The sequence below is a fragment of the Trematomus bernacchii genome, unplaced genomic scaffold (assembly GCF_902827165.1).
Source record: "Trematomus bernacchii unplaced genomic scaffold, fTreBer1.1, whole genome shotgun sequence".
Taxonomy (NCBI): Eukaryota; Metazoa; Chordata; class Actinopteri; order Perciformes; family Nototheniidae; genus Trematomus; species Trematomus bernacchii.
Window position 1 is genome coordinate 1,669,952 of NW_022987767.1, and position 15,083 is coordinate 1,685,034.

The 15,083-nt window shown below is 39.1% G+C and overlaps 1 protein-coding gene across 4 annotated transcripts in view; it reads right to left on the minus strand.

The window, feature by feature from the left end:
- adcy7 (adenylate cyclase 7) overlaps positions 1-15,083 on the minus strand; it is a 100,489-nt gene that overhangs the window by 8,545 nt on the left and 76,861 nt on the right. For 2 of the 4 annotated variants that reach the window (XM_034148388.1, XM_034148391.1), the window contains exons 13-22: positions 11,188-11,247; positions 9,743-9,820; positions 8,737-8,806; positions 8,531-8,628; positions 7,729-7,813; positions 5,895-6,032; positions 3,499-3,606; positions 2,707-2,891; positions 1,976-2,087; positions 291-449 (exon numbers count right to left, since the gene is read on the minus strand). In XM_034148388.1, the coding sequence (XP_034004279.1) occupies positions 291-449; positions 1,976-2,087; positions 2,707-2,891; positions 3,499-3,606; positions 5,895-6,032; positions 7,729-7,813; positions 8,531-8,628; positions 8,737-8,806; positions 9,743-9,820; positions 11,188-11,247 (1,093 nt within the window). The remainder of the gene's footprint in view (positions 1-290; positions 450-1,975; positions 2,088-2,706; positions 2,892-3,498; positions 3,607-5,894; positions 6,033-7,728; positions 7,814-8,530; positions 8,629-8,736; positions 8,807-9,742; positions 9,821-11,187; positions 11,248-15,083) is intronic. The other 2 variants (XM_034148389.1, XM_034148390.1) reach the window with 2 other exon arrangements.

Below are 15,083 nucleotides of genomic sequence, written 5' to 3' on the forward strand. Positions count from 1 at the left end.
TACACAACATTTCAAGACACCTAGGCAGAACACAGAATGAATTTCTCTTTGGTGAATCAATTAAGAAAATATCTGCCTCTTGTAAAAACATAAAATGTATACTGAACTATACATTAATCATTTATTGCCTAAAGAAGAAGTGAGAAATATCAGCCCACCGAGGTAAATTGATTCTGATACATCATGGTTATTCAGTGGGCAACTAATCATAATATAACATGAATTGTAATTGACTGGTTACTCATTCATTGCTTATCACATATTCCCCATAACAACATCCTCCCCCTCACCTCGTTCTTCTTGTTCTCGCCGACGAACAGCGCAGCGACGTGTGCCGGCAGCACGTTCTCCAGCAGCAGGCGGTTCAGGTTCTCCCGGGTCTCGATCTCGTCCTGCTCCGTGCGGTTCTTGTACTTCAGCAGGAAGTCCTGCCGGAAGCACGACTCGTTCTAGCAGACGAAACACAGCGAGAGAACAATGAAGGAAGCTCAAAACTGTTTTAGTTCAGATTTTCCTGGTTTCTTGCGTTGATTCGTATATTTCCAGAAGGTTATCAGTGTGCAAACACTCTTCACCTCATGAAGCCCCGCCCCTTTTCCCACCTAAGGTTTAAACGCTCATGCATGCATTGTTGCCACGCTCCTCACAACTCCAAACACCGCTGTAAAATCTTAAATATACAGTTTTTTGATAAAGTAATCATGTAGTGGTCATCTGAATGAGTTAGTTTATCACCTGATAAAGTATTATAACTTAATAACAATTCATTTAAAAGCGTAAAAACTGTTTATTTGGCAAGTAAAGGTTGATAAAGCTGGCGATGTTATGCAAAGCAGTCGCAATTAAGCCTGAACCGCAAGTACACATAATACGCATGTGAAGGTGAACATAAGCAATATAAATACATTTGTAACAGGCCTTGAAATATCTTATTAGGAGATCAATTACACATTCAAATGTTTGGGATGTGGGGGATACAATTGGGCTGTGTCGAATAATACACTTCATTCATAACGTCAAATTCTACATTCGCCTTTGAAGGCTGTGAAACCTTTTGAATGTATTATTTTGCATGTCTATTCATTGCCTAAATAAACATTTTCTATGAGATGAAAAAGTGCTTTCTTCCCCGCTTGTGGCACACAAAGAGAGACGCACAATGACGAGTTATATTCAATAAAGAAAGTTCATTTAATACAAATAAAAAAATCACTTTATTCAAATTGAAGGTTTCGTTCGGAGGATTTCCACTTTTTTAGGGGGATGACCTTGTCAAATATGACAAAAAAATATTCAAAGCTTCATTTAAAAGCCTCAAAAGAAGCTTTGAAGTAAAAAGAAAATACATCCGGCACAGTGATGAGTAAAATTATTATAATACTGTTTTTCATCAATATATTATAGGTCTCAGATATATACAGAACATGTCTCTGAAGTGTTTGGCTCCAAACACCAAACAGATCATTGCAGCATCCCATAATCCCCTCTGTTTCAGCCCTGTTTCCAAATTGCTGATTGGGGGGGGGGGGGGGGGTTACCTTGGTTGGTGATTGGCTAATGGTTACACAAGCCAACAAATCGTTATGACATCAGAAAGTGACCAAAATCTGATCAGCTCATTTTCAGACAGGTTTTTATATAAATGGATCAGGACAAAAAGAGAGAGAATCTTTTTTCCTGACACTTTCAGAATCTCTTTACACAGAGGGGACACATGTTGATGTAGAAGAGACATGGAGAAGAGGGGACACATGTTGATGTAGAAGAGACATGAAGAAGAGGGGACACATGGTGATGTAGAAGAGACATGAAGAAGAGGGGACACATGGTGATGTAGAAAAGACATGAAGAAGAGGGGACACATGTTGATGTAGAAGAGACATGAAGAAGAGGGGACACATGTTGATGTAGAAGAGACATGAAGAAGTGGATGTTGCATAATAGGTGACCTTTAAGGACAGGTGAAAGCTGTTACCTGCTGGGAGATGATGAGCATGGTGACCAGGAACAGAGTGATGTAGATGCAGCTCATCACCTGAGGGTGTTTCACCAGACCCAGCCATCTCAGGACGCTGTGATCGTCTCTGCTGGAAAACACAACATTCATGACTTTATTCACACTTTGTATTCATGTTTATTCTGGGATTGTGCTGCAAAATCTGTCAGGTCTTTTAAAAGACTTTCAAAACCCACTTTTATAGTTTTCTTTTGTGATTTATTTGAGGTGTTTCTTTCTTGTTGTCCTCTCTGAGTTTAATGTGTTTAGTTGTTGTTGTGTTTAAAAAAAAATGTGTATTAAAGGTTCTGTTTTTATGTAAAAGCACTTTGTTATTCTTACATTTTTAAATATTATATTGTATAAACACATTTAAATTATAACTTTTAATGCAAATGGAAAAAATATAATATATGGACATATTTACATAACCAAAAAAACTCAAAATTGTCTAATATTATATATTTTATTTCTCCTTTAGGGTCTGCTCCACGTCTCCAACAAACAAAAATGACTATAAGTTAGTTCCAATTATTAAAATATGAGTGATTGTGTAGATAAAATGCCAGATTGTGCTTCAAATCAGGCATTTCTTAAGGATTTCATCTCAAATTCAAGCCTTTTCCACGTTTTAAATGCGGCATCTTCAGGACTTTGAACGTTGTCCTTTCTGAGCTGCTCTCTCTTTTCTCCGCTCCCTGTAATCCCACCTGCTGCAGTTCCCGCTGCCATTCAGGAAGTGCCCGTAGACCACAAAGAGCTCCCTGTTGGTGCTGAGGATGATGATGTAGTACGCTGTGGAGGCCAGGGTGAGGAAGAGCACTTTGAGCTCGAAGCTCACGCGGAGGAAGACTCCACAGGCGATGAGCGAGAGGATGCAGCAGTACACCGAGTACTGAGGAGAGAGAGAGGGGGAGAGAGTCAGAATACGGGAGCAACAGATCTGTAAAGGTCTTTAAAAAAACACTAACGAATAAGCAGGAGAACAACAGGAACAATTGTAATAAATACAAAAATAGATAAAAATCTCTGTTATTCAATCTATTAATTCTAAAGAAAAAGCAGGATACAAATATCAATAAAAAGAAATATACATATTAATAACACAATTGTATGTAACAAGCAGGGGTAAGTAAAGTCTTCCGGGGTTTTAAATAAAAAATATAACAAAATGATTTGCAAATAGTTATTCATTTTCTTTGGGTATACAGATTTATTTATATAAAGTATATATTTGTTGTTCATTTTCTCATCACTGTTTAACCGTTGCTTTAAATATGCAAGACCCGAGGATGTTTGTAAAGAAGTAATAAAATATACAACCCCTTCTTACTAAGGAATAAGCGAGTTAGATACCAACAATACATGTTTGATAAAACACTGTTTTGTAACTGTAAGCGGAGATAAATCACGTCTTCTCTGTTCTTAAATTAAAAACATCTAATCCAGCCTGACATGAAACTATGTCATTATTGCCCACGGTTAACAGAGCCATCACTCACAGGCAGGTAGAAGAGCTCCTCCTCTGATCCCTGCTCCTGGGAGTCGTTGGTGGGACGCAGCTCGTCCATTTCAGAGACGCACGTTGGCACCGGTGTTTGGACGAAGCACTGCGAGGAAGGAAAGAGACGTGAGAGACAGAAAGCTCCGGACAGAAGGCTTTGAAGAGTTTGGCAGACAGAAATAGCTATAAGGACCTCTTTAAGACTCAACATGTGAGCAGGTGGAAGGTTATTAAAGGTCACCTATTATGCAAAATCCACTTTTTCATGTCTCTTCTACATCAACATGTGTCCCCTCTGTGTAAAGAGACTCTGAAAGTTTCAGGAAAAAAGATTCTCTCTCTTTTTGTCCTGATCCATTTATATAAAAACCTGTCTGAAAATGAGCTGATCAGATTTTGGCCACTTTATGATGTCATAACGATTTGTTGTCTTGTGTAACCATTAGCCAATCACCAACCAAGGTAACACCCCCCCCCCCCCCCCCCCACCTTATCACCTGAATCTCCTCCTAGAGCACCATTGTGTTCTTTTTAACCAAATCTCTCTCAGAGGGGCGTGGGGAGGGGCTCCTTATTTTCATCTAAAGTAACAGACAGAGAATCAGCACTTTTGAAACAGGGCTGAAACAGAGGGGATTATGGGATGCTGCAAAGATCTGTTTGGTGTTTGGAGCCAATCACTTCAGAGACATGTTCTGTATATATCTGAGACCTATAATATATTGATGAAAAATAGTATGATAGGGGACCTTTAAAGAGATTTACTCAAGAATTGCACAAATGTTGAGGTATTTAGTTTTAATGTTTTGATTTTATTCTACTTTCTTCTTCCGTTCCACTACATTTCTGTTATTTGAGAGTTTTAGATACTTATCAGAAGACGATTTCACACACTGGATAATAAAAGGAGCGATTGATGATCGGTATTGTACATTTTGGTGATGCATAAAGATGACTGCTGAAATGTGAAACATAAATGAGTCAGTTTTCTCTGGAAAACCTGGAGATCTTTTTATGGTTCGTTATTATTTATTTTATCTTTTTTTCTTTCTGTCTTTTCCACATGCTAACCACACCACAAGTATGTACATTTGTGGTGTCTTGAAATGTATGAACAACATACTTTAAAGGGGACCTATCATGCAAAATGCACTTTTGTACGTCTTTTATACATGAATATGTGTCCCCGGTGTTCCAGGGAACTCACCAAGTGTCAGAAAACACAACCCTCTCTATTTTCCTCCATACCCAAATCTCTAAAAAAGGGGCTGCAACGGATCTGATAAAAACTGATCCAGATGTGAACACTGTCCTGACGTCAGGACGGTGGCGCTACGGCTATTGGGCCAACTCCACCAATCAGGAGGAGACAGCCACGGCCATTGCCGTTCGAAAGCGCTGGAGACGTTGTAGTACATATGCCAGGCCTGTAGATGGTGCTGTTCTCACTGAATCAGCCCTTGCTAAAATAGATCTAAAAAATGTCAAATTGAGCGAAATGAGGCATGGCTAAAATGCATGATGTTTGGTATTTTGAAAAAAAAAAAGTATAAATATGCCTTATATAGGTATGGTCCTACACTATATTATTCAAATATAGCATGATAGGTCCACTTTAAAATAAATCCAATTGTTACAGGTTTTAAACCTTTTTGGCCTTTGATGCCCTGCAAGAAAACAGTGAGTAATTGGGGTCACTTTTCAGAGTTGCTTCACCAAAAAGTGATTTTCTTTGATTAAATATTAGAGAAACATTTAAAAGAAAAAAGTGAAGTAGTTCAAACTCACCTTACCTCCAGCTACAGTAAAATGCTACCTACACATTGATGCTTTAGAACTATTAATTAAAATGTGTTGTATATTATAATATAGCGGACAGTATCAAACGAGTACTTTTAATGATATACTTTAAATGCAATTTTACACCGTACATGAAGGGAGAATGGTCAAGTGTTATAACTGTGGGCGTAAATATAACATGATAAGTACTCACACATGAGTACTAGGTTGCTACTGTTGCTGTCTGTCTGTTTTTGTCGTTGTTGGTTGTTATTGTTTTATACATAATATATGTATATTATATATATATAATATACGCTTCATATTTCTCCTTATTATGATCAATCTGATGCTTCTGTTTTAATGGATGAGCTTCCAACTAAATAAATGAAACCCTATGGAGAGCTGTGATGTAGGCTGTTTTTTTCTTAAAGCATATTCAAGTATAATGCATACTGTAATTTACCTACATTTGATTGATTTTGTTAACTTAGAACTTAACATATGAGGCAATATACCTCTAATGAGTGGCCCAGCCCTTGGTATGTTTTTCTGTAGCCCTTGGAGAAAAAAGTTTGGACACCCCTGATTTACTTTGAGATGTTCTAGTCTTACCAGGTTGAATACTGCCAGGATGACAATGACCGCAGTGGTGATGGTGGCCAGAGGGAGGCGCACACACGGCCGCTTCACCACCGCCTCGGACACGGCGGGCAGCCACTGGCACTGAGACAGCTTCTCTGGAAACAGGCGCTGCAAGAGACGAGAGAAAGAGTGAAACATGTTTGAGGCGCACGTGGCTTTCACACAGTCATCCATCTCCAGACAACATGTGTGAGTGAGTAATGGGCGGTTATTTCCAGAGAGAGAATCTGTCTGCAAGGAAACAAAGGGTCAGGTGTCGGGAGGTCGGATATAGAGAGTCGAGTCGCTTCAATTACGTCTTTTACATTCTCACACCGGCTAAATCTGGCTCTGCAGTGTGTACACATCAAACATGACCTTTTCACCCCGTCTTTATTTAACTGGGACTGGCCTTTTGTAGTAGTGTTATTGACCTATGAGGCTAAGGCAATGTAAATGCTAAGGATAGGATACAACGCAGAGGTGTAAAGTAACATTTACTCAAGTAACATAAGTACAATTTTGAGGTACTTATGTTACTTCGTACTTCTACTCCATTACAGTTCAGAGGTAAATGGTGTACTTTTACTCCACTACATGTATTTAATACCTTTAGTTACTTTACAGATGTGGATGAATGATGTGAAATATAATCAAGTGTTAAATCAGACTGTAGTTCCACCTGGAGTAAATTCACAAGCTACCCTGCAGTATACAAAGTCATTCAAACTAGCTGCACCTTTACCAGCTTTGAGAACACTTTCATGATCAATCATTATAAAACATATCATATATATTATTCTGAAATGGACCAATCTGCACAATGACTACTTTTACTGTCGCTACTTTAAGTATATTTTGATGATAATACTTTTCTACTTTTACTAGAGTAACCTTTTGAATGCAGGACTTTTACTGTAACAGAGTATTCCTACACTCTGGTACTTCAACTTTTACTCAAGTATCAAACTTGTACTTAAGTAGAGTACTTGAGTAAATGTAATTAGTTACTTTACACCTCTGCTGAAAGCCATATCAAATTGAGCTTTAAAAAGCTACATACTGTAGTATGAGGAAGTAGAATACATATATAAACAAAAGCAAAAAGTAACAAATATTAATAAAATAAAGAATTAAGAGCATGGCATTTCAAATAATTTTTTCAGAAGAATATGTAAGTTTTTCTCTTTCAATGTCCTTTAAATGAAAAAGAGGGATAGAAGATGTTGTGCAAACACCGCCTGACTCAAACTGCAGCATTTATTCTGAGTTTTAATGTTCACAGCTCGACCTCGGAAACATCCGATCCCGTAACAATGTGACAAGGTCTGCTCTGGAGTTTGCTCTCGTGAAACACCATCTTCCCTCTAAAAACCTCATCTGTACATTGCGTGTTTGATAAGCACAAATAGAAGAGAGGAAGCTGGAGAGAGGCTATGGACAGACGGTGAATTAAATGACATCCTTCCTGAAAGCTTGTCCGTATTCATCGTGAGTGGCCTTCACAAAACAGCAAAACAGAAATACAGAACGAATTTCACATTGAATGTTCTCAAACACGAGGAAATGGAATTCCTTAATACCACTTTAGGGATAACCACTTACCAGTAATGCTGCAGTTCAGGGCCAGCATTACAGAGTGGGATTTTTTCTGGACACAAAAAAACTCCTTTACTCGACCTGCATCCAGAGGTTGCTGGATGACAGGATGTTTCTACTTTCTACAGACCTCCATGCTACCTGCCTGGGAATAAGTGCCTAAAAATAACCCTAAACTCCCCTGAAATCATGTAAATGTGAACGTAAGTCTTAATAACGCACTGACCTGGAAGTGACCTGCGAAACAGATGGCCAGGGTCAGCAGCAGCACACACACCAGGACCCCGAACGACGTGCCCAACATCTGTCGACTGGGGAGAGGAAAACCAGTGTGTAAAAATAAATATCTCCTTTTGATTTTAGTGGAATGAGTGGTGCAGGAATGAGTCCTAAAACCCGCAAATGGGTTAGCATTTAAGCCTTTTTGCTTTCTTTGCCTCAGAGTCAATGGGTTTTTGTTTAGATGTGTGTAATAAGTTCAGCAGTAAACACAAGCATGCGATATTTTAACGTTTGTCTTTAAAGGTCCCCTATTATACGGTTTTTAATCAATATATTATAGGTCTCAGATATATACAGAACATGTCTCTGAAGTGTTTGGCTCCAAACACCAAACAGATCATTGCAGCATTACCCATAATCCCCTCTGTTTCAGCCCTGTTTCCAAAGTGCTGATTCTCTGTCTGTTACTTTAGATGAAAATAAGGAGCCCCTCCCCACGCCCCTCTGAGAGAGATTTGGTTAAAAAGAACACAATGGTGCTCTAGGAGGAGATTCAGGTGAAAAGGTGGGGGGGGGGGTTACCTTGGTTGGTGATTGGCTAATGGTTACACAAGCCAAAAAAATCGTTATGACATCATAAAGTGTCCAAAAGCTGATCAGCTCATTTTCAGACAGGTTTTTATGGGACACATGGTTATGTAGAAAAGACAGGAAGAAGTGGATTTTGCATAATAGGTGACCTTTAAACTGCTGACAACTTGGATATTTATGAGATTAAAAAAATAGGGAAATGTAGTCATACTCACTCCTCTGTGACAAACAACTGAACCAAGAAGATGCAGAGGAAGATGACGGTGGCACAGCCGACGTAATGTTTGAACATCGGCAGGTCCAGGGCTCGGTACTTTGAAGAGGAAACACAGACGCAGAACTTCTAGTTCAACACCAGGATGCCTCAATGGAGATACTGATATAGATACATCTCAATATGAAATCATGCTTTTAAACCAACCTGTTTCTCCAGATCTTTCTTTGGAAACCACAGAGCTAAACTGCCACTTTCTTCAGTCTTAGACCACTGCCTGAGAGAGGAAGGAAGGAAGGAAGGAAGGAAGGAAGGAAGGAAGGAAGGAAGGAAGGAAGGAAGAGACAACTTTAGGAGGCATAATTGAATAAATACAGCAAGTGTTGCAGCATTATCTTGATATTAATATGTGTTACAAGACAGTGTTTGCATAGATATGCTACCAAGACTAAGTCACACCACTAGCATGGCTGAAAAGTAATATTTTTTGTCAATACTTAAATTGTATTTACTTAAAGTTTAGAGCTTTGAGACAAATGTTTCCGATAAAAACACACTGGTGGTGTCATGCTTAAGTTATGAAGTTTAGGAAAACCATCAGTAATACCTCAACAGTTGTTTCTTAATTATCATCATCGATCAATTACCTGGTTTATCAATAGAGTTTCTTGAATACATAAACCCATATAAAGACAGGGTTATAGTTTTTGTTGCCCTTCAAAGTGAAACTTAATTATATTGTTGAGGCAGTTTGGGTTAATACTTAAATTTGATAAAATAAGTTGTATTTTCTGTTTAAGCTGCACTACAATTGAACTCCATCCTAACAACACTTAGAGAACAAGTCACGTTCAGTTTATTTAAAACTCATTTTTACTGCACTGTACAGTCCTCTGTCTTCAGTCGGTTTAACCTGCGGCTATCTTCATGTTTTATGTAATATGTATGTTTTATTTTATTAGCATTTCCAGTATTGTGACCCCCTTTGTTGCATGTTGAATGATTTAATTAACTTTTAAGTTCAATATGATTTGTTTTAAGGGTGACTTCACATCATTTGTCCAGGGAATACAGATAAAAACCGCCTCTGATACACTTTTTTGTAAATGCCTAATGTGCACTATCTCTGCAAAATACCCAATGAATAAATAACTACAAAAGTACAACACACAAGCCTGAAATGTGATTTTAGTGGCTGTAAAGGTGGACCTACTTGCTGCTGAGCTCATCGATGGTGGTGGTCATCTCGTTGTGCAGCTCCTCGTCAAACTTGCTCTTCTGGGATTTGTTCCTGCAGCGAAGAGCACAGAGACGGTTAAAGAAAGAAAGTGAAGCACCAGGCGGACGGAGAGACACCAGATCAGGCCATGCAGGTTACTCAGGTCCAGGTTTAGCTGTTGCTTGAAAGGCATTAGTGAAAAAAGATGGGGTTAAATGGAGGGCGTGTGCAGGATGCAGAGGGCTGTGTGTTAGATGATCTCTGAGGGATTCAGCCGGAGTGTGTGTCTGCTCAGAAACCCCCTCCATCAGGAAGGAAACACTCACACAGACGCACAGACCCACAGCAGCCCATCAGGGTTAATAGGGAGCATGTCAGTCCACTAACAGAGGGCAAAGGGTTTCTCTGGAGATCAGCTGTTTCAGAACTGCTCAGGTTAGTGTTCGGACAGCAAGGCTCTCCGGAGAGGCGATAGTTCTCAGATGTGGGACTCAGAGGACGATTTGTTTTCTGTTATTCATCATATGCTCTCTTTTTAAAAGTGGCAATAGACAAAACTTTACCCCTGGCGTCTTCAAGGGACATTATTGACGTACCTAAGAAAATGGATTCATTTATGTTTTCCTCAGAGTCTACTACTAGTGACACATTTTGGGATTTATTCAGACACACAGAATATGCAAGAAAAACATATTAAAAAGTGTTTGGTAAACTGCACGTATCATCCGGTAGTTTACCTACATTTTGCAGTAGCTTGTTGCTCATTTAACTACATTTATATTTGTTACTCAAGTAGTCAAATAACTACTGAAAACTACGAACAATTTTGGGACATCAAAGGAAAATATTTGGTTGTTAATCTATGGAATCGAACGCCATTTGACAAAACCCACACCCTTTGCTTGAATTATCATTATATTACATTTTTTTTAAGTTTAGATATGAGCTATGAACAAGTGGGTATATTTTTGTATTATAAATACACTTTATTGAGGTTAGGGTTAGGGTTAACCCATTTGTATATGAAAAACATTATATTTAGTAACATTTAATTACCTATTTCCCCTTGGTAATCTGATAACAATTAGATGTATTTAGTCATATTATTACTTATAGCTAACCAATCTAAATCCTGATCTAACCATAACATTGAACAATCAAGTTCAAGCGAAAAACGTGTCTATTGCCACTTTTAATATTAAATGAATTAGTCATTTTAGCATCAACTCTCATCGATCATTAATTTCAAACTGCTTGAATCTTACTGATTGCTGGCGACTAATCTGCACTTTGAAACAATGGTGGAAACTCCAAAGATGACAATCACAAAGTGGCTTTAGAGCGTGCATCCATTTGTTTTTGTCTTCAGGGGTCACAAGCCAAAGGGTTGAGAACTACTGAGGGAATCAGTCCCTGCGGTCCCTGAAGGCCTCACTCACTTATAGCTGCTGAACGGAGCCGAGGGCAAGGAGAACGGTTCCTCTAGAGACTCCTCAAAGCTGTCCGGAGCCAACAGTGAAACAAAAACACAAATTCATCACAACAGAGCCAAAAAAAAGAAAAAACTGAAGCTGTGGAAAATCCATCTCCCACTCCAACCTCCCTCTACCTGCTCCCTCCTCCTGCCACCCTGGAGGGGCGGAGCTAGCTATAAAGGCCTCATGCAACTCCTGAGAACCAATTGTTTGTCTGAGTAAATAATCAGTACGTTTTCCTTTCCTTTGTATTGTATGTTCATAGCAGCTCGAGTAGTTTACCTCCCTATTTTCTGTACCGTTTAGATTGCATTTGGTTACTTTATTTCTACATTACATATAATTATGTAAAAAGATAACTGCTTTGCTGGATTATCATTTGAAGCATGAATATTATGTTTGAACTAAAATGTGTTTTTTCTACCAGATCAACGAGGAAACAATTAAGACAAACAAGAATCAACAAATTACAATAAACACAATTATCTGGAACTCCTGCCTCCATGTGCTCATCTTTAAATCCACTGCGTTGACTTTTTAATCCTTGAACCAACCACCCTCACCACCCTCAATATTATTCAGAAGCCTTGAATTGGACGCGACGCCTTGTGGTTGCCTCCACCAACCATTCACGTTGCAGTTTACAAAAATGTCCTCATTAGACATCTGTGTGAAATGTTCATAATAACGGTACGTCCACACGGCAGCGTCGCGTGCTTCAACGGAGACGCTTCCCATTCACTTTGAATGGGGTGACGTCAGGCTTTGCCGAACTGCATTGTGGTTCCGTCGCTTTGCCTCCAGTGCTCGCTTCGAAAGTTGAGAAAAGTTCAACTTTTCAAGCGTCGACAGAAGCGCCAGCCAATCAAATCATATGCCAGTACAAGCTCTAGCCAATCAAACCGCGTGCTTGTGCATCCGGGGCGGGAGATTAATGTGATCGGTTGTTGGTCGCACGCCATACACGCCCACCGGCAAGCTTCAACGTGACGCTGCCGTGTGGACGTACCGTAAGTGTATTGATTCTTGGGCTTTTGCCAAAAACATATATTGAAGGTAACAATGACTTTGACATTTAAATAAGGCTGCACATTGAAGCTAAACTTGATCAGACTATGGACTAACCCAATATACAAAACAAAGTATGCACAATATCTTGTAAAGGCACTATATAGCCAAAGAAACAAAAAAACTGACTGATGGATTTCACGCCTCCACCAACCAACCACGTTGCCGTTTACAGAAATGTCCTCATTAGACATCTGTGTGAATGTTCATAATGAGTGTATTGATTCTTGGGCTTTGAAACAAAAACATATATTGAAAGGTTACCATGACCTTGACATTTGAAAAGGGCTTCACATCAACTTTATCACACTATGGACTAACCCAATATACAAAACAAGTATGCGCAATATATTTTGTAAAGGCACTTGAAGCGTAAATCATTCCCTCCAATATCGCAATTTCAATATCAGTCATAACAATTGCAATTCATTCTTTTTTTCCAAATCCTTCAGCCCTTCATTTGACCACAACGTTTGAACATGATCATCCTTGAGTCCAAGTGGATGGTTTCTCCAAATTTGAAGAAAGTCTTTCCAGGTATTCCCGAGATATCAAGATATTTACGAGAATGGACAGAACTAAAAACAAAAATCCTCTAGCCATGGCTTTCCAGGTGCAGAGGCATGACAATTACAGGGCCACTTATAGAAAAATGTATTAAAAAACATCCAAAAGCAGCAAATAATAGCATTTGTGTTACCTTGGGCTCAGGGATACGGCAACAAATATCACATTATCTTTGACCAAATACCTTGATATCAATAATAATGTTATTTATATAGCCCTTTTCCTGGTGCTCAGAGCACTTTAATTGATTTTGTGACAGTATTGACTATTGATGGTTCATAATCTGACGTAATCACAGTCAGTGATGTGGATATAATGCCTCTGTGGGTAGGACAAATACTACAAACTAGAAGAATTACACCACTACTGTGATTTAGCTATTCAATCCAGGAAAAGACAATATTCATGCCACATTTCGATGTCTACTCTCATATCATGATATTGATATAAAACTGATATATTGCCTAGTCCTACGTTCAACCACGGACATAATAAACCCTGCTGTGTAACGTCCTCCAGCTTCACTGTTACCTCAGACACTGGCTGCTGCCCACATGAATGAAATGAACAATTTCCGATGTAAAACAAGTTTCCGCTCTCACAGGGAGGAAGGATTATGCTTTTAGGCACACACACTTATCTTTTCTAATCACATAACTGCAGCACACGCTGTTTGTGTAGATATTGATCAGTCGCTACACTTTAAATTGTCGTCCAAAGGACAATCTAACATTAAGTACGGCAAACCAATTTGTCCATGCATAAGTTGATGAAGAGGGCTTCTGCCAAATCACAGCTGAACTCAGATGACCCACGCTGTCAAGGTTCTATTGGAAAATGTTTATTGAAACTCCTCGAACACTCCCTTTGCCTTTGGAAACATATGCTGATTTACTGTCAAATAACATTTGATTTACAAACTGTTTCACTAGTCTGTTTTATATCTTATAAATTCAAAAACACTTAAAGGTCCCATGTCATGGCCATTTCTACTGATCATAATTCCATTGTTGAGGTATACTAAAATATATTTATATTGTGCAATTTTCCAAACTCACATTGGTTTCTCAAACAGCATCTCTGTATAGTATGTGTATTCACTCTCTGTCCTAAACGGCTTGTTGGAGCTCCTGCCCCCCCCTCCCTGTGAGCCCAGTGTGCTCTGATTGGTCGGGACGTTGCGAGGCTCGCTGCTCAGTGAGCTGGCTTACTGGTGTGGTTTCCGGGTCGGCGATACAGCGAGACAGCGCGAAACTCATCCTGAGCACACACAAACACTCACAGCCGAATTAAAAACAATAAGTGTGGCTTGATATTGAGTAAGAAAAAGGTTTATAACGCTGTGAGAATGGGTCTGCGGAGAGCATTTCTCCGCCATCCCAACTCCTCTATTACCAGCGTTCAGGGAGCTCTATGCAAGTCAATGGGACGCCCTGTTAGTTTAAAATGTACGCTAAAGGTCCTGGTGTGTGAGGAGCTCCGCGGATTGGTCCATTTTGGTTCCCGGAAGAAACAAATGGAAAAAGAGAAATCTCCAACGAGGCGTTCTGGGGCAGCGACAGGTCTTTTCTGTGTTAGAGTTTTACTCGCTACAGGGTGTACTTTGAGGGTTTTTGACTCTGCAGACGGTTTACATGCAGAAAAACCTTCATACCACACAAGGGGACGGGTAATAACCAGAAAAGCATGACATGGGACCTTTAACATCCTGCCTGCTCATTTTAAATCATTTTATATTAAACCCTCAACACATTACAGGCAAAGCATTACTTATAACATCACTCAATATTAAGAGTTGGACAGTTTTGCTTTTCTTTAAGACTTGGGGCAAAGGTAAAGCGTCATTTGCACATTCAAACATATTTTAGCAAACTTGTAATGTAAGAAGGCAACTAGGTTAATTGTTATGTTGACATTCACTCTATTCACCAGTTCTGTTTTGCAAAGTGTTTTTGCAGTATGTATCTTTCAAGGCTTCAAAAATAATTAGTTTCTCATGCTTTTATATCTCCATTTCAGTAGCACTGACGTACACCAAGCCTTCCAGTTTCATTTCTCTCTGTATTCTGAAGGTTTTGTTCTTATATCCGTCATAGCCTGATAGAACATTTAATTACTAAAAACATGGTGAAAATACATTTTCATTCATGGCTTTTGGAAGTATTTTGTGATTTATCTACAAAGAGATATCAAAAACATCCTCCGTAAAAACCTTGGACTATAAC